Genomic DNA, 27,741 nt, shown 5'->3' with positions numbered 1-27,741 from the left:
AATGCTGGTGGAACACAGCAGGCCAGACAGCATCTATAAGGAGAAGCACTGTCGACGTTTCGGGCCAAGACCCTTCGTCAGGACTAACGGAAAGGAAAGATACTAAGAGATTTGAAAGTAGAGGGGGGAGGGGGAAATGCGAAACGATAGAAGACCGGAGGGGGTGGAATGAAGCTAAGAGCTGGAAAGGTGATTGGCGAAAGTGATACAGAGCTGGAGAAGGGAAAGGATCATGGGACGGGAGGCCTCAGGAGAAAGAAAGGTGGGGGGACACCAGAGGGAGATGGAGAACAGGCAAACAACTAAATATGTCAGGGATGGGGTAAGAAGGGGAGGAGGGGCATTAACGGAAGTTAGAGAAGTCAATGTTCATGCCATCAGGTTGGAGGCTACCCAGCCGGTATATAAGGTGTTGTTCCTCCAACCTGAGTGTTGGATTCATTTTGACAGTAGAGGAGGCCATGGATAGACATATCAGAATGGGAATGGGACGTGGAATTAAAATGTGTGGCCACTGGGAGATCCTGCTTTCTCTGGAGGACAGAGGGTAAGTGTTCAGCGAAATGGTCTCCCAGTCTGCATCAGGTCTCACCAATATATAAAAGGCCACACCAGGAGCACCGGACGCAGTATACCACACCAGCCGACTCACAGGTGAAGGACTGTCTGGGGCCCTGAATGGTGGTGAGGGAGGAAGTGTAAGGGCAGGTGTAGCACTTGTTCTGTTTACAAGGATAAGTGCCAGGAGGGAGATCGGTGGGAAGGGATGGGGGGGGGGGGACGAGTGGACAAGGGAGTCGCGTAGGGAGCAATCCCTGAGGAAAGCAGAAAGGGGGGGTGGGAAAGATGTGCTTAGTAGTGGGATCCCGTTGGAGGTGGCGGAAGTTAGGGAGAATTATACGTTGGACCTGGAGGCTGGTGGGGTGGTAGGTGAGGACAAGGGGAACCCTATCCTGAGTGGGCGGATGGAGTGAGGGTAGATGTGCGGGGAATGGGAGAGATGGGTTTGAGAGCAGAGTTGATGGTGGAAGAAGGGAAGCCCCTTTGTTTAAAAAAGGAGGGCATCTCCTTCGTCCTGGAATGAAAAGCCTCACCCTGAGAGCAGATGCGGCGGAGACGGAGGAATTTACCAACAGCTCAGGGATTCCTGCTCGGAGTTTGTGCTTAGATCTCAGGAGTGAGGCTAGTAATCTGGGGCTCTGGGCTAATGGCACAATACAGACTCAACTCACATCAGGATGAGAGGAGAATCTCATCGAAACCTACCGAACATTGGAAGTCCCAGATAGAGTGGATGTGGAGAGGATGTTTCCTATAGTGGGGGAGTCTAGGACCAGAGGACACAGATAGAGTGGATGTGGAGAGGATGTTTCCTATAGTGGGGGAGTCAAGGACCAGAGGACACTGATAGAGTGGATGTGGAGAGGATGTTTCCTGTAGTGGGGGAGTCTAGGACCAGAGGACACAGATAGAGTGGATGTGGAGAGGATCTTTCCTATAGTGGGGAGTCTAGGACCAGAGGACATAGATAAAGTGGATGTGGAGAAGATGTTTCCAATGGTGGGGGAGTCTAGGACTAGAGGACACAGATAGAGTGGATGTGGAGAGGATCTTTCCTATAGTGGGGAGTCTAGGACCAGAGGACATAGATAAAGTGGATGTGGAGAAGATGTTTCCTATGGTGGGGGAGTCTAGGACTAGAGGACATAGATAAAGTGGATGTGGAGAGGATTTTTCCTATAGTGGGGGAGTCTAGGACCAGAGGACACAGATAGAGTGGATGTGGAGAGGATCTTTCCTATAGTGGGGAGTCTAGGACCAGAGGACATAGATAAAGTGGATGTGGAGAAGATGTTTCCTATGGTGGGGGAGTCTAGGACTAGAGGACATAGATAAAGTGGATGTGGAGAGGATGTTTCCTATAGTGGGTGATTCTCGGACCAGAGGACACAGATAGAGTGGATGTGTAGAGGATGTTTCTTATAGTGGGGGAGTCTAGGACCAGAGGACACAGATAGAGTGGATGTGGAGAGGATGTTTCCTATAGTGGGGGAGTCTAGGAGCAGCATGCACAGCCTCAGACTAGAGGGACGTCTGTGTAGAACAGAGATGAGGAAATTGGTGAGGAATCTGTAGATTTTGTTGCCACTGATGGCTGTGGAGGCCAAGTCAGTGAGTACGTTTAAAGCAGAAGTTGACAGGTTCATGATTAGTCAGGGCATCAAAGGTTACAGGGAGGAGGCAGGAGACTGGGGTTGAGAAGGGTAATAAATCAGCAATGGTGGAACAGTGGAGCAGACTCGATGGGCTGAATGGCCAAGTTCTGCTTCTGTGTCATGGTCTTATAAGCAGCCGGGAAACTCAATGGCAATTTGAAATTATCACAGTATCTATAGAACTATTGGGGTGTTATTTTTAAAAAATTGTTTCATTAATGCCCTTCAGGGAGGAAGTCTGTCTCCAGATTTCTGCCCTATACATGGCACCATATTCAAAGCAGTTGAGTGGCCCTTGATTGTCTTCCGAGGGAGCCCTTAAATCAATACATTTCGTGTTGTTAGAAAGTGTAGCAGAGCAAGCACTTTGGCGCACGATGTTGTGCTGACCTGTTAATCTTCTCCACTCTTCAGAGTCCTGTCTGATTCGTGTTTCCTAAACCTTAATTATGCTTTCTTCTTCCGTATCTTTTGACAACTATGGTTCCTTCATCCTACCATCCTTCCCCTGCCTCAGTGGAACAAACATTTCAGAACCCCATGCAAGGCCGCGTTTCCATTGTCTATTTTCTTCAGTGCCTCTGGTCCCAATTTACACTCCCAAGTTCCTGCCTAATATCGTCGTAATTCACCCTGCCCTAATTAAATACTTCCCCAGTTCTACTGCGCAGGGAATGGGCAATAAATGCTGCTTTACCCCTGTGAAGGGGTAAGTGATGAAATCCAACAGGAAGCAATGAACTGTTGTTCTGAGATGTTCTAATTAATCTTTGATTGCTGTCGTGTCTGCTTGCTGCTGCCTAGTTACTGGCTAAGATCTACAAGATGCCTTCGAAACCCATTTTCCACGGGGCTCAGTTCACCAGCTTCCCCTTCAAAGGCCTGGAGAGGTCACTGAGCAGCGAGGACGGGATCGAGGCTGCCCTCAACGAGTTCGATGATGACACAGGTGGGAAACCCAGCTTTTGTCTCGGGTATTCTGGGGATGTTAAATGTCAGTGAGAGAGTGGTGAACGTGTGGGACCCACTACCAGGGATGACGGTAGAGGCAGCTACATTAGGGGCATTTAAGAAACTCTCAAATAAGCACATGAATGGTGGAGAAACGGAGGGTTTTGAAGGGTTAGATAGATCTTCGAGTAGGTTAAAAGCTTTGCACAACTTTGTAGGCTGAAAGACCGGTACTGTGCTGCAACCTTTGTTTTAGATCAGAAGATTTTAGAAACTGTGAATTATGAATCACGTTCTATGTCTAAGTGCCTGATGTTTGTAGAAGAGCCAGCAGGTTCTAGTTGACCCTTGGCCATCGACCTGCTGCCCATCGAACATCTACATGAATCCCGTTGTATTCTCCAATAACTCGGTCCTGGATTGCACTACTGACCTATGCACTAGAAGTAATTCACAGTGACCAGTAACTTGCCCACCTGCGGCAGCATCACAGGCACGTGGCAGCGTGTAATCTGCGTCACGTTTTCTTACCGAGCTGTGGAAGGTGTGTTTCACAGAGACCTTTCTTGCCCCACTGTCCCCTGTCGACAGGGTGAAAATCACTCAAGTGCCCGGGTGTGTTGTGGGTGAGTGGTGGGCACTGCGTGTCATGGATTCTGTCTGCACTTCTCACTGCCTCAGTAAAACAGTCAGCATAACCCCTCCCACCCCGGACACTGTCTCCATCTCCACCTCCCTCCCCCACCATCGGCCAGAAGATGCAAAAGCATGAAAGCACGTACCACCAGGCTCAAAGACAACTATTATAAGAGTGTTGAATGATTCCCTGGACTCCTGACCTCACGACCCAGCTCATTATGGCCTTACGCTGTATTCCCTGTCTGCACTGCACTTCCTCTGAAACTGTAACACTCTGTTCTGCTTTCTGTTATTGCGTTCCCCTCGTACTACCTTAGTGTTTGGGAATGATCCGTATGGGTGGCTTGCAAAACAAAGTAACTGCAATAATAAACCAATTTGCCGATTGAATTAAAGAAACACACTGAGAATGCTGGAGCAAGCCAGGCAGCGTTTATGGAAAAGGGTGAACAGTCAACGTTTCAGACCGACCCTTCCTCCAGCACCTTGTGTGTGTTTCTAGATTTCCAGCATCTGCAGATTTTCTCCTGTTGGTGTTACCAATTTAATTTACCAGTCTGAGGCAGTCCTAATGGTAGAATACAATGGTTGGAGAGGTTGGGCAAATAATTATCAACAAAATTTTTTTTAAAGTGAACTGTCAAGGTGATTGAAAGGCTTTCTAATACTCAGCATTGGCAGTTGAATCTCTTTGCTCGCGGTTTTCGGTTGGATTACTGCGTAACAGTGGGAATAATCATTGGTGTTCTCTTCAGGTTTGATTCAGGTCTGGATTCTGCTATTGGAACAGCTGACCACTGCCATCTCGAACTGCCCCCGTCAGCATCAGCCTCCCACCTTGGAGCTCCTGTTCGAGCTGCTGCGGGAGATAACCAAAGTCCCAGGTAATGGGAACGCCGCCCACCCCTACCCCTACCCCTCTGGAATTGCACCCATCTGGTGAGCTGGCAAATAAATTAGTGTGAGAGACTTCTGGAACATTCTTCGGGCAAAAGGGTGAATTGGAAAAAGTTTGTCTCTCTGTAAGTTTGGCTGTGCCGGAGGCATTCTGCAATTTAAATGAATATTCCTACCCTCACCACCTCCTGATCTAAATGCACTAACCATTTCTGTGAAACACACAAAAAGTGCTGGAGAAACTCAGCAGGTCAGGCAGCATCTATGAAGGGGATGTTTCGGGCTGACCCTTTATCAGGGCTGGAAAGGAAGGGGGAAGAAGCCGGAATAAGAAGGTGGGAGCAAGCTGCAGGAGAAGTGGTGGGGGGCTGAAGTGAGAAGCTGGGAGGTGATAGGTGGAAGAGGTAGAGGACTGAAGAAGGAGGAATCTGATAGGAGAGGAGAGTGGATCATGGGAGAAAGAGAAGGAGGATAATTTCTGTCTCATTTTGACAGTAAACCCTGGTGATGCTCCCATCCAAAACATGACCTCATTCCCCGGGCAGCACTCCTTTGGGAAGTGTGGAAATAGACCAAAGTGACCCGGGAGAGACCATCAGGAGAACTGGAATTACCTCACTGGCTGGAGTCCCTGTGAAGCAGGGCCTTCCCCTATGAATTGTGCCAACCCCTCAAACATCCCATAGTCGCCACTTCCTGATCGCTGGCCTCAAGCGCCTCCCCCCCCCACCTTGCATATTCATTGTCCCTCCCCTCCCAATCCAGGTTTTTCCATCCTCCTCCTTTTCACTGCTTCCCTCGACGATCCTCAGAACCCTCAGACTCACTCAGTGCTGAGTGCTGGCTGGTCCTCCTCTCTGATCTATCCTCTGCACTCCCTGATTCTTAGCCACAGTTCCCCAGCCCATAAAGCTGGCCCGGGTTCCGATTCATCCGCATGCAAAGGGCAGACTAGCTAACCCAGCCACAGAGAGGGCCGCAGTTGCTGTGCCCTTCGCCTGCCACAGAAGCTACACAGTTATCGGGACGCTATTACACCTGGTAGCTTTGGAGCTTGGAGTTCAGTTCTGATGTCGTCTGTAAAGAGTTTGAAGACACACCGGTTAGTAGGTACATCATTGGGCTGCGGTCAGGTGAATCACCTTTTACTACAGGTGGTGTGGCTCAAACTCTAATAATAAACCCAACCATCAATCACTTGACCACCAACTCCAAACTGAATTGAATTGACCTTATTTCTTACATCCTTCACATGCATGAGTAAAGATCTTTAAATTACGTCTCCATCTAAATGTGCAATGTGCAATCATAGTAATTTATAATAAATAGAACAGTCAGAGTAATATAGAGTACACTCAAATCAGCGTGAGTTCATCAGTCTGATGGCCTGGTGGAAGAAGCTGTCCCGGAGCCTGTTGGTCCTGGCTTTTATGCTGTGGTACTGTTTCCCGGATGGTAGCAGCTGGAATAGATTGTGTTTGGGCTGACTCGGGTCCCCAATGATGCTATGGGCCCTTTTTACACACCTCTCCTTGTAAATGTCTCGAGTCATAGGAAGTTCACATCTACAGATGCGCTGGGCTGTCCGTATCACTCTCTGCAGAGTCCAGCGATTGAGGGAAGTACAGTTCCCGTACCAGGCAGTGATGCAGCTAGTCAGGATGCTCTCAATTGCCATTCTCGTCTGACCTCGCTCATTAACAAGGCATTTTCACCCACAGAACTGCTGCTCCCTGGATGTTTTTGTTTCTCACGCCATTCTCTATAAACTCTAGAGATCATTGTGTGTGAAAATCCCAGATCAGCCGTTTCGGAGATACTCAAACCACCCTGTCTGGCACCAACGATCGTTCCATGGTGAAAGTCACTTGGGTCACATTTCTTCCCCATTCTGATATTTGGTCTGAACAACAACTGAGCCTCTTGACCGTGTCTGCAGACTTCTCTGCATCACATTGCTGCCTCGTGATTGGCTGATTGGACATTTGCATTAATGAGCAGGCGTACATAACAGAGAGGCCTCTGAGTGTATATGTCACCATATACTACCCTGGGATTCCTGTCTGTAATATTTGGGTGCATGTCTCATTATAACTGGCTATAAAGAAGACATGGTTGACGTTGTTGAGAAGGTGCTACAGGTATCTCCCTCATGTCTGAATTCTCTAATGTCTAAACAGATGTAGCATGTGTTCAGGAAAGAATATTTACGATTTAAGATGGTTTGTTGTCCTTCTTTGGTCCACAACGGTAAAGGGGAACAAAATTATTGTAACTCCAGATCCAAAACAGCTCGGAGAATTAATAAGCATTCAAAACCAAATTTAAGAAAATACAAAATATAAAAACAATCCTGTAAATCACGATGTACTTTGATTGGACTCTTTCAGTTTTGTTTTTATTTTCTGTGGTTTTGCTCCTTCTTTCTTGTTGCTGTTTGTGTGATTCGTTTATTTTTTTGCATGTGGGGAGGCATTGATGTTCTTGTTCCCGTTTTTTTCTGCATGGGGGGCGGTGCTGGTGAAGTGTCGGTCAGTTTTGACTGCCCGTTGTGGAGCTTTTCTGTCAGCCCCAGTGCAGTTTCCGCACCCTGCAGTGATGCAGCTCGTCAGGATGCTGTCTACTTCACAGCTGTAGAAAGATGTGAGTCCAGCTCTCTCCAGCCTCCTCCAACGGCATTGGTGAGCTTTTTTGCCTATGGAAGATGTGTTCCAGGACCATGAGAGGTTACTGTAAAAACTTAATAAACTCCATTTTGCTGCCTTGATGTCTTTTCAATTCTGTGACAGAGGTCAGGCTTCCCAAGGCTTTAGGCCTGGCTCTGTGATTTTACCCCAGGTATAAAGTAATAAATGGGGAAAATGCTTTTCTCTATCATTTCCAGGTCCGGGATTTGGCATCTTTGCTGTAACCCATCTCCTCCTCCCAGTCATGTCCATGTGGCTTCAGCGTAACCATGGAGATCAGGCATACTGGGAGATGTCAGCTGCCAATTTCAAGCACGCCATCGGTCTGTCCTCCGAACTGGTGATGGAGCATATTCACTGCTTCATCCAGTCAGGTAGGAGTTTGTGTACGTGTGTGGAAGAGGCTTCATTCTAGGAGGTACGTTCAAATGTGGAAACCAGTAGATGATCAGTTGTCATGTTATCATGCCAGTGATGTGCTTCTCAGTAAAGTTGCTGCTTAGTAACTTTAGGATGACAAAGGTAGGTTTGTTACACAGAGTGGTGTGTGTGCGGAACGCACTGCAGGGGTGGTGGTAGAGACAGGTACATAAGCGACATTTAAGAGAGTCTTGGATATGGATATGGAGAGGGAAAAGTTAAATTGACCTTAGAGTAGGTTAATGAGTTGGCACAACTTCCTGGGCCAAAGGGCCAACAATGTCCCATTTTCTTTATTAATAGGTGATTGGTTGTCATGGTTATTATGCCAGTGCTGTGCTCCTTCTCAATAAAGTTTCTGCTTAGCGGAGAATATCCCAGATTAAGCCCAATCGGCAAATGTCAGAGGTCAGTAGGAGGACCTGTCGCTGTGCCTGAGAACTGTAGAATGAGTTTGCTGTGGGCATCAATTGGATTCAGCTGGAAGACGGCCGTGGTCCAAGATGGATTCAACCTTGTCCTATGTCAGGATGTCTCAGGTTTGACCTCTCACTCTGTCTAACTGACGAAGCTCCCGCAACGCAGATTCAATGCTGGCCTCCGATGCTGCTCTCCGGGACCTGTATCCCTTGTGACCGTGTAGGTTTCCTTCAGCAGCTGGTTTCCTCCCATATCCCAATAACGTGCAATGCCATTTCAAGTGGACTAGAATATAAGAGCCAGGAGGGAATGCTGAGATTGTATAGGGCATTGGTCAGAGCACATTGGGAGTATTGTGAGCAGTTTTGGGCCCCACATCTAAGAAAGAATGTGCTGGCACGGAAAGGGTCCAGAGGAGGATCCCAAGCATGAAGGGGTTAACGTATGAGGAGTGCTTGATGGCTCTGGGCCTGTACTCGCTGGAGTTTAGAAGGGTGATCTCATTGAAACCTATTGAATATTGAAAGGCCCAGACAGCGTGGATGTGGAGAGGATGTTTCCTATAGCGACCAGAGGGCACAGCCTTAGATTAGAGAGGCACCCATTTAAACTACAAGTGAGGAGGAATTTCTTCAGCTGTAGGATGGTAAATCTGTGGAATTCATCCCACAGATGGGTGTGCGGGCCAAGTCATTGGGTATATTTAAAGTTATGTTCTTGATTAGTAAGGGCATCATAGGTTATGTGGGAAGAACAGGAGAATGGGCTTAACAGGGATAATAAATCAGCCATGATGGAATGGTGGAGCAGGCTTGATGGGCCGAATGGCCTAATTCTACTCCTTTGCCTTATGGTCTAATACACTGCTGTCTTCCATAATTAGAAAGACTGATTACAAGAAACTCTGCTATTAATCTCTTGGTTGTCATCTGTCTTCTTGGTTCTCAAAGCCCCTGGTCGTGCTCAGGGTCAGTATAGGCCGTGATGTTTAACTGACAGTTTCTCTTCCTCCTTGTGCAGACATTGGCTACGAGAACAGCATCAACGTTATGTTGAGAGACTTGCTTCAGCTGCTCGTGTCCTGTGTTGCAGAACCCACTGAGACCATCTCCCGGGTAGGCTGCTCCTGCATCAGGTAAGTCCATCTCTGTCCTGGGTACACTGGGTACGACCCATTGGGGGGACGAGCCTTCTGACCAGGAAACTTCCCGAGCCACCAATTGTTCATAAATCTCTGTGATTGCTTGGAACACTACCCCCTGTGGTTAAGAGCCTTGATCATAGAGTCACACCAAACGTATTATCAAAGTATCTATATATCATCGTATGAGATCCATTTTCTTGCAGGCATACACAGTAGACCAAAGAACAATAATAAAATCAATAACAATGCACAAAGACTGACAAACAACCAGTGTGCAAAAGAATAATACGTGAGTTGTTGAGTCTGTAAGTGAGTCAATCGGTTGTGGAATCAGTTCAGTGTTAAGGTGATCCACGTCGATTCAGGAGCCTGATGGGTGAAGAGTGATAACTGTTCCTCAACCTGGTGTTGTCGGACTTGAGGCTCCTGTGCCTCCTTCCCGGTGACTGCAATGGGAAGAGAGCATGGCCTGGATTGGTGGGGTTCATTGACGAAGGATCCTGGTTTATGGTGATAGCACTCTTTGTAGATGTGCTGAATGGTGAGGTGGGCTTTTCCTGTGACCAATGGGGTTGTATCCACCACTTTTCCGTTCTTGGGCATTGGCGTCATTTGACCCATCGTGTCCGTGACAAACAGTCGGCATTTAGGGCGACAGTGAATGTTCTCCGTCTCTGGCGATGCTCTGGGCTTCCTTCGTTGTGTTAGTAGCTGGGTCTTTACTACTGTCAGTCATGCAGGCTCTGGGTAGAAATGGACACACCATTGCACTCAGATGTAGAAGGATCCTGTAACTGAATCTCTTACCCCTTACCCTGAAGTTATGTCATCTCATTTGATTTACCTGCCACAGCTCATTATAACCCACTCAAGATCAGTCTAACGCTTCCCTCCACCTGGTTTCTTCTGCCCCGGCAGGGTGTTCCATGCACCCACTACCTGCCTGTACTTTCCCCCAATACATCTGATATGGGGAAAGGTGTCCTGCACGCTACACTTTCTATTCTCCTTATAATCTTATAAAGCTGTCATGCCCCCTCTTAGCGTCCTAATGGTTCAATTTGATGAGGCGGTGTACATGGCAGGCTCAGTAATACATTTTCTGTTCTTTGCCGGTATTTAACCTTTCATCCTCAAACCAAGTACTACGTTTATGTGAAATGTTATATCCCTGGCTTGGATTGGCTGAGGTGGATCAGGCTTGATTGTTAGACCTCGGAGGATCTCCGGTGTTGAGAAGGATAAGTTCTTAGGGCTGGCGTACCAGAGGAAGTGGAATTGGGCAGCATGGAGACCAGGAACAGGATCAGTCCAGATTACAACATTCCTAAGTAAAATTATTGAGTACTGTGGGATGTGACGGTGAAGTTGTGTTAGATATCGGTGAGGCATAATTTGGAGTATTGTGTGCAGTTCTGGTCACCTACCTATAGGAAAGATGTAAATAAGGTTAAAAGAGTACAGACAAAATTTACAAGGTTGTCGCTGGGCCCAGAGGATCTGAGTTATAAGGAAAGATTGAATCGGTTAAGACTTTTTTTCCTTGGAATGTAGAAGATAGTGAGGACATTTGACGTTTTGACACAATTATGACGTGTTTTGATAGGATAAATGCAAGCAGGCTTTTTCCACAGAAGTTGAATGTAACTACAACCAGAGGTCATGGGTTAAGGATACAAGGTGAAAAGTTTGAGGGTGAACGTGAGGGGAAACTTCTTGAGGGTCGTGAGAGTGAGAAATGAACTGCCAGCACAAGTGGTACACGCAAGCTCGATTTCAATGTTTAAAGAGAAGTTTGGAGAGGTACATAGTTGATTGGGGTATGGAGGGCTATGGTCCCGGAGCAGGTCAATGTGAGTAGGCAATTTGAATGGTTTAGCATGGACTAGATGGATCAGATGGCCTTCTAATATGCTGTACTTTCCTGTAACTCTATGACAAGAAGTTTGGATAAGTACATGGATGGGAGTAGTATGGTCAAGGTGCAGGTTGATGGGACTAGGCAGAACTATAGTTTGGCACAAACTAGATGGGCTGTACTATATGGGATATTTCAGCTTGTATCAGCTAGACCTGTTGTTTCAGCTTGTTCCTGCCCCACTGAACTCATATCAGCATGATGCTGGGCTGATGGGCCAGTTTCTGTGCTGAAGTGCTCTATGACTCTATCTTAGAGCATGTGCATGGGACTGAGAAAAGTCCTTTTTGATCCACTCACCCTTCCCTACTCCTGGAGGGAAAGGTAGGGAGCAATATTTTATTTTTCATGTGTCAGGAAGTGTATGCCATAAAGTGATACGTTTCCTTTGCAACCAGACCAAAATTGGCGTTAACGTTGCCAATATTCAGGTAGCCTGTAGAGCCTAGCAATTCACCAGTGAGCGGATCGGCCCCCTACTCTCCCTGTCTACCTCTTCTGCTCTGTTCCTACTGCTTTTGTGATTTGTTGCAGTGGGGATCCAGGGACATCTGCACATCTGGAGATTTAGAACAATGATAAACTGCAAACTGTGTCACCAACTCCTAGGAACAGTTGTGTAGCAGCATTACTCCAGTGTAGGCCAAGACAATGAGTTTAAGTTCTCACAGACCTGGGATATTTCAAATCATTGCCTGTTATTTGGGTTTGTGTGCCATGTCTCACAATAGAAGAATTGGGATACTGTAGTTATTACCTACTAGAGGATATGCACATTTACAAACTTTATTCGGTTAATTCTCCTTGCATTTAGTGAGATTTCAAAACCCACTCCGCCTCTGCTTGATCACCGAATCTAATGGGATTAATTTTTTTAAATGGTAGTTTGTCCTCCAGCTGTCAGAGCTGTGTTGATTTGATATGAAACAGCATATAAAGGTGTTGGAGGAACTCAGCAGGTCAGGCAGCATCTGTGGAGGGAAGTGAACAGTTAACGTTCTGGACTGGAAGGAGAGGGGGGAGGTGGCCAGTATTTAAAGTAGAAGGTGAAGGGAAAGTTTAGAGCGGGAGCTGGGAGCTGATGGGGGATATGAGAGTGCTTTGTATACTAAAGTAGACAGTCACAGTGCATCCTTCGTGCATTTACTTTCATCTTTGCGTTATACGTCCATGAAAGTCATGAATGTAAAATAAGCTTGTTGCTTTTGTTTCTTCTAAACATATTTAAGAGTTTGCATAGTGAAATCTGGATTGGGAAAAATAACTAGCGGAAATCCAGTCATCTGTTTAATTAGAAAAGGAAATCATTATCTCATCCGGGCTAAAGATTTAAAGATCAAAGGTTATTTGTCACACATCAAAACATGCAGTTTCATCAATCAGATCAGCAACCCACGAGTTTTGCCATGATTCGGGTGCCAAACCGAGCATACCCTCCACTCACTAACCCTGGCTTTGGGACATGGGAGGAAGCCCGGGCGGTCACGGGGAGAATGTTCAAACTCCTCACAGCAGTGGTGGGGATTGAACCCCGTTAGGTGATCCCTGGTGCTATAACTGCTATGCTGCTGTGCTACCCGTGGTCTGTTTGTAAGTCCGGATCCACAGCATTGCGGTTGACCCTTGAACGCTAAATGGTGTGTTGCGTGTCACGCTGTGACCAACACACCATAGCGAGGTCTTAAAGCACGTCAATGTATATGGTGAATAAAGTTGATTCTTGACGCCATCATCAATTCCAGATTTCAGTGAACATGTTATTGTACATATTGGGCTTCTTTGTTTCGAATAGTTGCTGGTACTCCTCTACCTTTGCTGACTCTCTTTCAGGTACGTCCTGGTTACTGCTGGACCTGTGTTCACCGATGAGATGTGGAGGCTGGCTTGCTGCGCTCTGCAAGATGCCTTCACGGTTACCCTGGAGCCAGTAAAGGTAGTTGCTGTGGTTCAGGCTGCTCCTGGGGATTGTGGCTGATGCAACCGGCCACAATGAGTGACATCTGTAGGGTGCCTAACCAGACTCTGAAAACTCACACTCAACCACGCTGTGTTCTCCTTGTGCACAAAGAGAACAGCGTGGCCCCTGTCGCCCACACTGTTCTGAAGCCTGAGGAGAGCAATGCCATTTTTATACATGAAGCACCCTGGTTTCCTTGGCTGTGTAAATCTAGGGAAGACGCTCTCAAGTCCTGCCAAACTCATGAGATTTAGATGGCTCATCCCACCCCACACCCTGGTTTGTGTGGACGCTGTGTAATTTGCTACCCTGTTACTAGTTAGTGCCACGAAATAACGGACAGCACACTGCACACGATTAAAGGCATTACATTTATGAATCTAACTAAAGGGTTGGTAAAGAATAACAATAAGAAAAGGGAGTATTCTAAGTAAACAGTCAAATGTGCAAATGTTGGAGCTCATCTTGAACTTCTCTGTCACTTGCACATTAGGCCCTCAGTCAGCGTGAACACCTTCCGAACGTCACTCGCAAACCATCTCGAACAAACGGATCTCCCACCAGATCACATGCTATGATCAGTTCTCCCCAGTGTCTTCTCTCTTCATCTTCCCCCAAACAAAAGCCCAAGACCAAACTTATTGACCCTCACCAAGAAGATCTCCAGCTAATTGGATGTCACACATTCCATATCATCCCTCATCTTCAACAATAACCCAAACAGGCTGAAAGCAGAACCGACCGGTCCCACAGAGCTGTTAAGTGAAATACATACAGCAGAACAGTAAAGATGTGAACCAGGGCATCACATACAGAATTGACTGAGTTATGAACAATCACCTTTTAGTAAACTACGTAGGTCTGAATTCCTTATTTGCAAGATCAATTGCCATTCACAATATAGGTGCTAAACGTCAATGGATCCTACAAGCTGATAGCGGACAATACTTTGAAGTTAGTGAAGTAATTGTCCCTTAGTGTGTGTACTTTGCATCTTTCGATTACATCCACTGTATGCCAAATGGCCCCAGTCCCCTCCTGTTCTCCTCAAAGTCCTTTCCTGCCTGGTCAATATCTTAACCCTTGCCTTGCCACAACTTCCACATTGCAATAGGGCTACATTCGCCAGAACATCAAAGTAGTAGTGGTTTGACCAGATTGTTCATTAGGGAAACCAGAAAGTTTCTGTCCTTGGAGAGGAAGAGGGCGGTAGAGTCTGAAAATGGCCTCTCAAACTCTGTAGAGTCGGAGGAAAATTTGTCTGTCATCTGTCTCTGATACCCCTGTCTTTCAGATTTGGCTTCACAATTAATGACTTGCAGTAGCTTTAACGCAGTGAAAAATGCCCAGGTGCTCCACACAAGCATGTACAGAAACACAATATTTACACTCAGTGGCCAGTTTATTAGGTGCAGGAAACATCTGATGAAGTGGCCACTGAGTGTATGGTCACGGTCTCCTTCTGCTGCAGCCCATCCACTTCAACGTTCAATGTGCTCTACATTCAGAGATGAAATTCTGCATACCACTGTTGTAACTCCCGGTTATTTGAGTTACTATTACCTTCCTGACAGTTGAACCAGCCTGGCCATTCCTCGGACCTCTCTCATTAATGAGATGTTTTCACCCACAGAACTGCCACTCACTGGATGCTTTCTTTGTTTTTCACACCATTCTCTATAAACTCTACAGTCGGTTCTGCATGAAAATCCCAGGAGATCAGCAGTTTCTGAGATACTCAAACCACCCCATCTGGCACCAACAATCATTCCGTGCTCAGAGTCACTTAGATCACATTTCTTCACCATTCTGATACTTGGCCTCTTGATCAGAATCTTGACCAGCAGCTGAACCTCTTGACCATGTCTGCATGCTTTTATGTTGCTATCACATGATTAGCTGATTAGATATTTGCATTAATGAGCAAGTGCGTAGGTGCACAAATTAAAGTGACCACTGATGTTGGTCCAATGAGATAAAGAGACATTGAAACGAGTGATCAAAGTGTTGGTGTTAAGGAATAAGTGTGCCCCCAAGAGGATTGGAGAGAATCAGCTAGCAGGAGAGGATGGACAAAATTGGATTGTTTCCTCTGGCGCATTGGAGGCTGAGGGATATAGTTAGGGTAGATAGCCTTTTTGCACAGATGGAAGTACTGAATATTAATATTAAATATTGACCATTAAGAGGGCATAGTTTTGAGGTGAGGAAAGGAGATTTACAAGGCATAAACATAAAAGATTCTGCAGATACTGGAAATTCAGCGCCACCATACAAAATGCTGGAGAAACTCAACAGGTCAGGCAGCATCTATAGGGGAAGGACTAAACAGTTGACATTTTGGGCTGAGATCATTCATCAAGAGTATATAAGGCAAAAAGTTATTTTAACATTGCGTGGTTGGTGCCTGGAATGTTCTGCTGGGGCAGTGGTGGAAGCAGAGATAACAGTAATGTTTCAAGAGACATGGACAGGCAGAGGATGGAGAGAGGTGGTACATGGACAGGCAGAGAATGGTGATCCATTGACAGGCAGAGGATGGAGAGAGGTGGCTCATGGACAGGCAGAGAATGGTTGTCCATTGACAGGCAGACAATGGAGAGAGATGGTCCATAGATAGGCAAAGAATGGAGAGAAATGGCCCATTGACAGGCAGAAAATGGAGAGAGATGGTCCATTGACAGGCAGAGAATGGAGAGAGATGGCCCGTTGACAGGCAGAGAATGGTGATCCATTGACAGGCAGAGGATGGAGAGAGGTGGCTCATGGACAGGCAGAGAATGGAGAGAGATGGCCCGTTGACAGGCAGAGAATGGAGAGAGGTGGCCCATTGACAGGTAGAGAATGGAAAGAGATGGTCCATTGACAGGCAGAGAATGGAGAGAGATGGTCCATTGACAGGCAGAGAATGGAGAGAGGTGGCCCGTTGACAGGTAGAGAATGGAGAGAGGTGACCCATTGACAGACAGAGAATGGTGAGAGGTGGCCCATGAACAGTCAGAGAATGGAGATAGATGGTCCATGAACAGGCAGAGAATGGAGAGAGGTGGCCCATGATCAGACAGAGAATGGAGAGAGATGGTCCATGAGCAGTCAGAGAATGGAGAGAGATGGTCCATGAACAGGCAGAGAATGGAGAGAGATGGTACATGAACAGGCAGAGAATGGAGAGAGATGATCCATGAACAGGTATAGAATGGAGAGAGGTGGTCCATTGACAGCCAGAGAATGGAGAGAGATGATCCATGAACAGTCAGAGAATGGAGAGAGATGGCCCATTGACAGGCAGAGAATGAAGAGAGGTGGCCCATGAACAGGTATAGAATGGAGAGAGATGGTCCATTGACAGCAGAGAATGAAGAGAGATAATCCATGAACAGGCAGAGAATGGAGAGAGATGGTACATGAACAGGTATAGAATGGAGAGAGATGGTCCATTGACAGTAGAGAATGGAGAGAGGTGGTCCATTGACAGCCAGAGAATGGAGAGAGATGATCCATGAACAGTCAGAGAATGGAGAGAGATGGCCCATTGACAGGCAGAGAATGAAGAGAGGTGGCCCATGAACAGGTATAGAATGGAGAGAGATGGTCCATTGACAGCAGAGAATGAAGAGAGATAATCCATGAACAGGCAGAGAATGGAGAGAGATGGTACATGAACAGGTATAGAATGGAGAGAGATGGTCCATTGACAGGCAGAGAATGAAGAGAGGTGGCCCATGAACAGGTATAGAATGGAGAGAGATGGTCCATTGACAGCAGAGAATGAAGAGAGATAATCCATGAACAGGCAGAGAATGGAGAGAGATGGTACATGAACAGGTATAGAATGGAGAGAGATGGTCCATTGACAGTAGAGAATGGAGAGTGATGGTCCATTGACAGGCAGAGAATGGAGAGAGATGGCCCATGAACAGGTATAGAATGGAGAGTGATGGTCCATTGACAGCAGAGAATGAAGAGAGATGATCCATGAACAGGCAGAGAATGGAGAGAGATGGCCCATGAACAGGTATAGAATGGAGAGAGATGGTCCATTGACAGCAGAGAATGGAGAGTGATGGTCCATTGACAGGCAGAGAATGGAGAGAGATGGCCCATGAACAGGTATAGAATGGAGAGTGATGGTCCATTGACAGCAGAGAATGGAGAGAGATGGCCCATTGACGGGCAGAGAATGAAGAGAGGTGGCCCATGAACAGGTATAGAATGGAGAGTGATGGTCCATTGACAGCAGAGAATGAAGAGAGATGATCCATGAACAGGCAGAGAATGGAGAGAGATGATCCATGAACAGTCAGAGAATGGAGAGAGATGGCCCATTGACAGGCAGAGAATGAAGAGAGGTGGCCCATGAACAGGTATAGAATGGAGAGAGATGGTCCATTGACAGCAGAGAATGAAGAGAGATAATCCATGAACAGGCAGAGAATGGAGAGAGATGGTACATGAACAGGTATAGAATGGAGAGAGATGGTCCATTGACAGTAGAGAATGGAGAGTGATGGTCCATTGACAGGCAGAGAATGGAGAGAGATGGCTCATGAACAGGCAGAGAATGGAGAGAGGTGGCCCATTGACAGGCAGAGAATGAAGAGAGATGGCCCATGAACAGGTATAGAATGGAGAGAGATGGTCCATTGACAGCAGAGAATGGAGAGTGATGGTCCATTTACAGGCAGAGAATGGAGAGAGATGGCCCATGAACAGGTATAGAACGGAGAGAGATGGCCAAAGTGCAGTTATTGAAGACTCCGTACTGAAGCAGGGTGTATTGTTAGACTCAGCAAGCAGCACACCCCTCAGTAGCTGGTATGATTGAGCAGGCGTCTTCTTTGCCTTGCAGAACCTGTTGGCCTGCTTCCGGAGTGGCTCAGAGAGCTTCACTGGAGATGCATGTGAAGTGAAGGTAGCAGCACCCTCACACTCTGCCAGCGCAGAGGCAGAGTACTGGAGAATCCGGGCAATGGCACAGCAGGTAAGATAAGGACCTGTATAGACATAGGAGCAGAGTCAGGCCATTCAGCCCATTGAGTTCTCTGCCATTCTATCACGGCTGATTTATTATATCTTTCATCCCCATTCTCCTGCCTTCTCCCTGTTACCCTTGATGCCCTGATTAATCAGTAACGTATCAACTTCCACTATAAATATACCCAGTGACTTGTTCCCAGAGCCATCAGTGGCAATGAATTCCACAAGTTAACTACCCTCTAGATGAAGGATTTCCTCCTCATCTCTGATCTAAAGGGACGTCCTTCTATTCTGAAGTCGTGCCCTCTAGTCCTAAACTCCCCCACTGCAGGTAACATCCTCTGCACGTCCACTCTATCTAGGCCTTTCAATATTTGATAGGTTATGGGCTTCAATGAGATTTGCTCCCCCCATTCTTCTAAACTCCAGTAAGTGCAGTCTTAGAGCCATCAATATATTAACCATTTCATTCCCAGAATTATCAACTGGACCCTCTCCAATGCTGGCATGTCCTGTATTAGATGGAGCAAAGCCTATGCTCACTCATTACACAAGTCAAACACCAATTGCCTTTGACATGGTCAAAATTACAGTCTTGTAAAATCACTGACTGACAACATAATCCTCAGCACCTGATCCTCCTCTAACACCTGCTTCTGAGTCTGCCGGTCCCATCAACTAGGATGTTTATTCAATTCTGTCAGTACGTTTGCTGGTGCCCAGTAAACTTTGGAGCTCACCTCCAATAAAATGGCATTTTCCTCACCTACAGATCACTGCATTTTGTTCTCCGACATTACCGCCAACAACCACTACTTGATACTAGTCTTGAATAATGTGGGAAGGTGCTCCACGTAAAAGTCATTAATTTATTGAGATACGGCATGGTACAGCCCCTTCTGGCCCTTCAAGCTGGGTCACCCAACAACCCCTGATTTAACCCTTGCCTAATCACGGAAGAATTTATAATGACCAACTAAGCTACCAACTAGCATGTCTTTGGAATGTGGGAGGAAACCAGAGCACCCAGAGGAAACCCACGTGGAGTGTACAAGCTCCTTACGGACAGCGGCAGGAATTGGACACGGGTCGCTAGCATTGTCTTTCATTTGACACTCTATTAAATGAATGAAATTCATGCTTTTGGTGCCTTTCCCATGATTTCCAGTCTATCTGATTTGTAATGTTTCTGCATCATGACATGACCTCTCATTAGAATAGGGCTTTTATCTTACTTTAGTTTTGAGAAATGGACTTTTCTATTTGGAGTGAAGGGGGAGAGATGACTTGATAGTGGAGTACAAGATAAGATCCAGTGAGTAGCCAGAGGAGCATCTTTGGTGGTGATTGGAGGAAAGTATCGGGAGGGAATATTAAGGGTAAGTTTTTTTTTACAAAGAGAGTGGTGGGTGCATGAAATGCCCTGCCGGGAGTCTTGGTAGAGGCAGATCCATTAAGAACATTTTTTAAAACTTTTAGTTGGGCACATGGATGATAGAAAATGTGGGAGGAGAGGGTTAGATTGATCTTAAATTAGATTAAAAGGTCAGCACAACATTGTGGGCCAAAGAGCCTGTACTGCGTTGTGTGGTTCTGTGAATGCCTCTTTCTTGCCATGGTTTTATACATTTGCAAACTCGCTCACTATACTCTTACCCGGTTTGACTTCCATGTATCCCAGCCATTGTAGTTGGAACATAATACAACATAGAACAGTACGCCACAGGAACAGGCCCCTTGGCCACAGTGTCGTGCCAAGCCAATTACATTAGTGATCAGATAGCCGATTAGGCTCATGTATGTCCACTTAAATCACAAACAAGAGAAAATCTGCAGATGCTAGAAATCCAAGCAATGCACACAAAGGGAAAGGTCGACTGTATTTTTCCACAGATGCTGCCTGGCCTGCTGAACTCCCCCAGCATTTTGTGTGTGTTGCTGTGTTAATATCCTTCCATTCTCCACACAGTCACGTGCCTGTCTAAACATCTCTTAAGTGCCCCTCCACCACCTTTCCAGGCATCCACCACTCTCTGTGTAGGGAAGAGAAACTTACCCCTCACACCCCCTTTGACCCTACCCCCTCTCACCTTCAATGCTGCCCTCTGGTATTGGACATTTCTACTCTGGAGAACAGATACTCCCTGTCCACTCTATCTCTGCCTCTCATGATCTTGTAAACCTCTATCAGATCTCCCCTCAGCCTCCAACACTCCAGAGAAAACAACCCATTGAATTGATCAAAAGGCAAGTATCAAGTTCAAGTTTATTGTCGTCTGACTGTGCATGCATACAACCAAACGAAACAATGAACTTCTGAACCACAAGATCGTACATCACACACAGCACATAGAACAAAATATTGCCGCAAATAAGTCAATAAAATACCATTCAAAGTGCATGTAGTGTGCAGTATAGGTAAATGAGTATGATTTTCACTCATTTAATCAAACACTGAGGCAAGGTTATTGTGGTAGAATTCCCCTGTAGCCACATTACGGTGATAGCAACTCCATCTTTAAAGTAATGGCGATATATTTCTAATCTGTGTACCCTAGCTATTCTACCCATCTATTTCCAACAGTTAGTCAGAATCTTTGCCCTAGGATTGAAATGTCACCTGCTGGTATGGTGGAGTTTGAGACAGGCACATGATTATGAAAGGAATGGAGGGATATAGATGATACACAGGTGGAGGACATTTAGAATGAATTGGCATCAAGACTGGCAAAACCTGATGGGCTGAATGGCCTGCCCAATGATGGACCCTAAACAAAATTCTCACAGTCATTAAGTGCATTTCTCCATCTAAACACTCAGTCCTTCAGATTCATCCAATCTCCTGTTTGCCGAGGAATACAGATAGCAGGTATTTTGAGAGTTGGATTTCATTGTGTAATGATCAGAAACGCTATGATATTGTCCCTCAGGTTTTCCTGCTGGATACTCAGTGTTCTCCGAAGACTCCCAACAGCAGAGAGGGTTTCGAACATGCTCAGTCCTGTGTGCTGATCATCGAGCTCCCACCGGATGAGAAGCCCAACGGTCACACTCAGAGGAGGTAAAGAACCCTGTATGCTTGGAGAAGAAGGACTCTGGCTGGACCTTGGCCTAGATTCCCAATCAATTGATACTTTTCCTTGTGCTCCTGTGAGTTGGAATAATTCATATTGAATGCTTTCAAGGAAAGCAGGCTTTTCACCCCTGCACTTGGACCCCAGCCCGCCGTACCCCTCTCATCCATGTACCTATTCAAATTTCTCTTAAATGTTCGTGTTGCAATTAAACCCCCAAAAGCCACTTCTGCACTTGCATCACCATCTGAGTGAAGAACCTCCCGCTCGTGTTCACCTTGAATATTTCATCTTTCACCCTTAACCCGTGACATTTAGTTCCAGTTTCACCCAAACTCAGTGGGAAAAATGTCTGCTTGCATTAGCCCTATCTATAGCCCTCATAATTTTTTATACTTCTTTCAAATCTCCCCTCAGTCTCCTTCAGGGAATAAAGTCCAAACCTATTCAACCTTTCCCTGGAACTCAGGTCTTCAAATCCTGACAACATCCTTGTAACTTTTCTCTGTACTCTTTCAATCTTATTGATATCTTTCTTGCAGGTAGGAGACCAGGACTACACACAATACTCCAAATTTGGTCTCACCAACTTCCAACAACCCAAGTCCTGTACTCAGTACTTTCATTTATGAAGGCCAATGTGCCAAAAGCATTCTTTAAGACTCAATCTACCCCTCTGATGCACCTGTATTCCCAGATCCCTTGGTTTTCCTGCACTCCTCAGTGCCCTACCGGTAACTGTGTAGGACCTACCTGGTTGATCCTCCTAAAGTGCAACACTGCACACTTGTCTGCATTAAATTCCATTTGCCATTTTCAGCCCATTTTCCCCGCTGGTCCAGATCCCACTATCCACTACATTCCCAATCTTGGGTGTCATCCTCAAATTTGCTGATCTGGTTAACCACATTGTAGATGACAAACAACAACGGACCCAGCACCAATACCTGCGGCACTCCACTAGTCACAGGCCTCCAGTCAGAGAGGCCACCCTCTACCATCACTCTCTGGCTGCTCCCTCAAAGCTAATGTCTGATCCAGTTGACTACCTCATCTTGAATGCCATCCTACCTCCCATGTGGAACTTTGTCAAATGCCTTACTAAAGTCCATGTAGACAACACCCACTCCCTTGCCTTCATCCACTTTCCTGGTAACTTCCTTGGAAAAACTCTAAGATTGGTTAGACATGACTTAACACGCACAAAGCCATGCTATCCTTAAACAGTCCCTGTCCATGCAAATACTTCTATATCCAGTCCTGTAAAATAACTTGCCCACTACTGATGTCAGGCTCACCACCTATAATGCCATGGCTTATTACTAGAACCTTTCTAAACAACAAAACAACCAACCTTCTGGCACCTCACCTGTGGCTAAGGATATTTTAGATATCTCTGCTACAGCCCTGCAATTTCTCAAATAACCTCCTACCTGGTCTGAGGGAACACCCCTGGGGATTTAGCCACCCTAATTTGCTTCACAACAGTAAACACCGTAATCTGTATAGGGTCTACAGACTTTGTCCGTCTCCCGGGTAAATATCAATGTGAAAAAATACGTTTAAGATCTCCCCCATCTCTTTTGGCTCCACTCCGGTCTTCCAGTGGAGCAATTTTATCCCTTGCTATCCTTTTGTTCTCATCATACCTGTAGAAGCCCTTATGTTCTCCTTCACCTTGTCTGCTAGAGCAACCTCATGCCTTCTTTTAGCCCTCCTGATTTCCCCCTTCAGTACTCCCTTGCATTTCTTATCCTCCTCAAGTACCTCATTTGTTCCTGACTGCCAATACCTGCTATGCATCTCCTTTTTTCTTAATCAGAGACTCAGCATCTCTCAGAAACCAAGGTTCCCTGAACATGATTTTTCAGAACCCTTTTCCATTTTGTCTGCCCCTTCTGAAAAGCAAATCTCCGAAGGTGCCTGGTTTTCAACTCAAGTCACTCTGCAGCCGACTGTAAACTGTAAGCCGACTGTAAACTGTAACCCTTCACACCCTCACGTGCTCGACTCATCCACTTTACATTGTCTCTTAGACTTCATAAAGTTTCCAGTTAAAATGTAGCACGTTTGTCTTAGTTCCATGTCTTGCCAGGATCTGTGTATTAATATGGTCTTATTTGTGCTTTCTTACCCTTAACATAATCAGGTAATCTTCCAGTGTTTACTCACCCCCTCCTCCTTCCCCCCCCCCAGTATCCAGTGTATAATCTTCCCTCCCCCCAGTATCCAGTGTATAATCTTCCCTCCCCCCATTCCTTCAGTACTTAATTCCCCCCCAGTATCCAGTGTATAATCTTCCCTCCTCCCCAGTATCCAGTGTATAATCTTCCCTCCCCCCCAGTATCCAGTGTATAATCTTCCCTCCCCCCAGTATCCAGTGTATAATCTTCCCTCCCCCCAGTATCCAGTGTATAATCTTCCCTCCCCCCCCATTCCTTCAGTACTTAATTCCCCCCCCAGTATCCAGTGTATAATCTTCCCTCCCCCCAGTATCCAGTGTATAATCTTCCCTCCCCCCCATTCCTTCAGTACTTAATTCCCCCCCCCCAGTATCCAGTGTATAATCTTCCCTCCCCCCATTCCTTCAGTACTTAATTCCTCCCCCCACCCCAGTATCCAGTGTATAATCTTCCCTCCCCCCCAGTATCCAGTGTATAATCTTCCCTCCCCCCATTCCTTCAGTACTTAATTCCTCCCCCCACCCCAGTATCCAGTGTATAATGTTCCCTCCCCCCCAGTATCCAGTGTATAATCTTCCCTCCCCCATTCCTTCAGTACTTAATTCCTCCCCCCACCCCAGTATCCAGTGTATAATCTTCCCTCCCCCCATTCCTTCAGTACTTAATTCCTCCCCCCAGTATCCAGTGTATAATCTTCCCTCCCCCCATTCCTTCAGTACTTAATTCCTCCCCCCCAGTATCCAGTGTATAATCTTCCCTCCCCCCATTCCTTCAATACTTAATTCCTCCCCCCACCCCAGTATCCAGTATAATGTTCCCTCCCCCCCAGTATCCAGTGTATAATCTTCCCTCCCCCCATTCCTTCAGTACTTAATTCCTCCCCCCCAGTATCCAGTGTATAATCTTCCCTCCCCCCATTCCTTCAGTACTTAATTCCTCCCCCCACCCCAGTATCCAGTATAATGTTCCCTCCTCCCCAGTATCCAGTGTATAATCTTCCCTCCCCCCATTCCTTCAGTACTTAATTCCTCCCCCCACCCCAGTATCCAGTGTATAATCTTCCCTCCCCCCATTCCTTCAGTACTTAATTCCTCCCCCCACCCCAGTATCCAGTGTATAATCTTCCCTCCCCCCATTCCTTCAGTACTTAATTCCTCCCCCCACCCCAGTATCCAGTGTATAATCTTCCCTCCCCCCATTCCTTCAGTACTTAATTCCTCCCCCCACCCCAGTATCCAGTGTATAATCCCTCCCCCCCCCATTCCTTCAATTCCTCCCCCCCCCCCACCCTGGTATCCAGCATTGAATCTTCTCACCCCCACCCCCCCCCCCGCCGTCTCCAGTGTTTGATCTCTCCCTCGGTATCTTCTCCTCCCTCCACTCACCCACCATGTGATTCTCTCTACCCCCCCCCCCCACCCCGTGTCCAGTCTTTAATCTTCTTTTGGTGTATCCGGCATTTAATTCTCTACCCCCCCCCCCCCACCCCCGGAATCCAGCATTTAATTTCCCCTTTGGTCTGTGTGTAATCTGCTGTTGGAGTTCAGTGTCTAGTAGTGTTGATGTTAACTGATTCTAATCTTCTGTCACTTTTTTATCTTGTGGCTGACAAACAAACAGGAAAATAGGGTAAGCAGTCCAGTTTAATTTTGCTGTCGTATTGCTGGTTGGCATGAAAATCTTGTTGAAGGTTTCCACTCATAAACATCCAAAACAAAAGCAAAAAAACTGCAGATGATAGTAATCTAAAATAAAACGAACAGGAGACTTGACAGAAAAGCTGCGCGGGAACAGAATCAATCTCTCAAGCCGATGTAAAAACATTGACCTGAAGTGTTCCTTTCTCCCCAGAGATGACCACTAGACCAAGGAGCAGAATTTGACCATTCGCTCTGCTCCATCATGGCTGATTTATTATCCCTCTCAACCTCACTCTCCTGAATTTGCTCTGTAACCTTTGACACCCTGATTAATCAAGAACCTGTTAACCTCTGCTTTAAATATACCCAATGACTCTGCTTCCAGTGGCAAAGAATTCCAGATTCAACAACTCTGGCTAAAGAAATTCCTCCTCATCTCTGGTCTAGATGAACATCCCTCCATTTTGAGGCTGTGCCCTCTGGACCTAGACTTCCCCACCATAGGAAACATCCTCTCCACAGACACTCTGTCAAGGTCTTTCAACATTTGATGTTCCAATGAGGTTTCCCCCTTCGCTTTTCTAAAGTTGAGCGAGTAAAGGCCCAGAACCATCAAGTGCTGACATCAGATGCTGCCCAATCTGCAGAGTGTTTACGCCATTTCCTGTTTTGAATACAGTTGCCCATGGGAGAGTAGAGACTCTCTGTTTGAGAAGCAAAAGCCTAGCTCTCTGTTGAATTTCATTTGCCTGGTATCTCTGCTGTTTGAACAGTTTTACAGAATTATACATAAACGTAACATTTTAAAATGCAAAATCAGTCAATATGAAATTGTGTTTTTATGAAATAATGATTTATAGAGAAGATAGCCAAAGAATTTGTATCAGCATAGTTCAACAGAGTTTGAGATACTTAAAGTCAATACTTTCTCAGAATATATGCACTCAGTGGCCACTTTGTCAGCTGCACCTGCAGCAACTCAATGCATAAAAGCATGCAGATATGGTCAAGTGGTTCAGACCAAATATCACAATGGGAAAGTGACTTTGAACTTGGAATGATTGTTGGTGCCAGATGGGGTGGTTTGAGTATCTCAGAATCTGCTGATCTCCTGGGATTTTCATGCACGACAGTCTCTAGAGTTTACAGAGAATGGTGTAAAAATGTCTTGTTAATGTGAGAGGTCAGAGGAAAATGGCCAGGCTGGTTCAAACTGACAGGAAAGTGACAGTAGCTCAAACAGCCACGTATTACACGCACTCACACAGACATGCAGACACAGACTCACAGAGACACACACATATACAGTCGGCCCTCAGTATCCGCGAGGGATTGGTTCCAGGACCTCCCGCAGATACCAAAAAATGTGGATGCTCAAGTCCCTTATATCAGTGGTCCCTAACCACCGGGCCGTGAGAAAATGATACGATTTGGCGATATGAAACTATATGAGTCAGCTGCACCTTTCCTCATTCCCTGTCACGCCCCCTGTTGAACTTGAACACACGCGAGGTCATCAGTCACCTAAACGCCATGATGCCCTCGCGCCAGGGATCACTGGTTGGCCTCACGCGGCTGGCGGGAAGTTGCTACTGGCCTGGCGCTGCCTCTAAACCTGTTTAGAACACCGAATGTTCATGGGGAACCCAGTGCTAAAATATTCGCAGACAACCTAATTCGGGCTCAGGGTTTTGTAAATAGCAGAGCAGCTACCTCGCTGCGATCTACTGAAAGTCATCCCTCGAGCCAAACTTTTGTCAGCAGATAGATCCTACCTACCTACAAGGGGGGACGGGTGCGTGCCCTGTCGTACTCCTCCTCACTCTCCGGACTGTGACTGCCGCGGCCCCGGCACGGGAACCTCCGGCCCTGACCTTGTCCTCTCACCCCACCCACGACCAGCCGCGCCTGGCCAAGGCGTCTGGCGGCGGGCAGGCGGGAGGCTGGAGTTCGAGCCCGAAGGCTGTCTAATGAGGCAATGAAGCCCTCAAAACTGCTTCAGTACCCTGAGTCCAAGCACCCAGCACTTAAAGACAAACCCACCGAGTTTTTTGAGCGGAAAAAGCGTGAGCAAGCGGGACAGAAGCAAGTGCTGACAGCCACGTAAACTAAATTGCGGAATAGACTGGACATAAGGAACCTCCTTTGAGTATCACTGTATTCCCGTCGTGTTTAACTCCCCCCCCCCCCCCCAACCGTCTACCGGTCTGCAAGAATATTGTCAATATTAAACCGGTCCGCAGTGCAAAAAAGGTTGGTGACCCCCTGCCTTATATAAAATGGTGTAGTATTTGCATATAACTTATGCACATCCTCCCATATACTGTAAATCATCTCTAGATTACTTATAATACCTAATAGAAAGTAAATGCTATGTAAATAATTGTTATACTGTAATGTTTAGGGAATATTGACAAGAAAAAAAAACTGTACACGTTCCTCTTGCTCACAACACAAGCAGCGAGCGAACGAGACGCCAATTCTCCCGTGATCTTTACATTCTTGAGGCTGTCGCGCTTTACATAGCCAGCCAGCCATCCCTTACTAGCCTTAAACTCTTTTCTCTCGCTCTCGTCACACTAGTACTCATAGAGACTAAGAGCTTTTTCATGTATAAT

At 46.4% G+C, this 27,741-nt stretch overlaps 1 protein-coding gene across 5 annotated transcripts in view; it reads left to right on the top strand.

Annotated features, from left to right (window-relative positions):
* Window positions 1-27,741, top strand: part of arfgef3 (ARFGEF family member 3) — a 650,801-nt gene that overhangs the window by 608,399 nt on the left and 14,661 nt on the right. For 4 of the 5 annotated variants that reach the window (XM_059986710.1, XM_059986709.1, XM_059986713.1 and 1 more), the window contains 7 exons: window positions 3,021-3,165; window positions 4,562-4,690; window positions 7,588-7,764; window positions 9,251-9,365; window positions 13,123-13,225; window positions 18,099-18,230; window positions 21,157-21,287. In XM_059986710.1, coding sequence (XP_059842693.1) covers window positions 3,021-3,165; window positions 4,562-4,690; window positions 7,588-7,764; window positions 9,251-9,365; window positions 13,123-13,225; window positions 18,099-18,230; window positions 21,157-21,287 — 932 coding nt within the window. The remainder of the gene's footprint in view (window positions 1-3,020; window positions 3,166-4,561; window positions 4,691-7,587; window positions 7,765-9,250; window positions 9,366-13,122; window positions 13,226-18,098; window positions 18,231-21,156; window positions 21,288-27,741) is intronic. The other variant, XM_059986711.1, reaches the window with a different exon arrangement.

Source organism: Hypanus sabinus, chromosome 12 (assembly GCF_030144855.1).
Source record: "Hypanus sabinus isolate sHypSab1 chromosome 12, sHypSab1.hap1, whole genome shotgun sequence".
In the NCBI taxonomy this organism is placed as follows: domain Eukaryota; kingdom Metazoa; phylum Chordata; class Chondrichthyes; order Myliobatiformes; family Dasyatidae; genus Hypanus; species Hypanus sabinus.
This window is presented reverse-complemented; position numbering and strand designations above follow the sequence as displayed.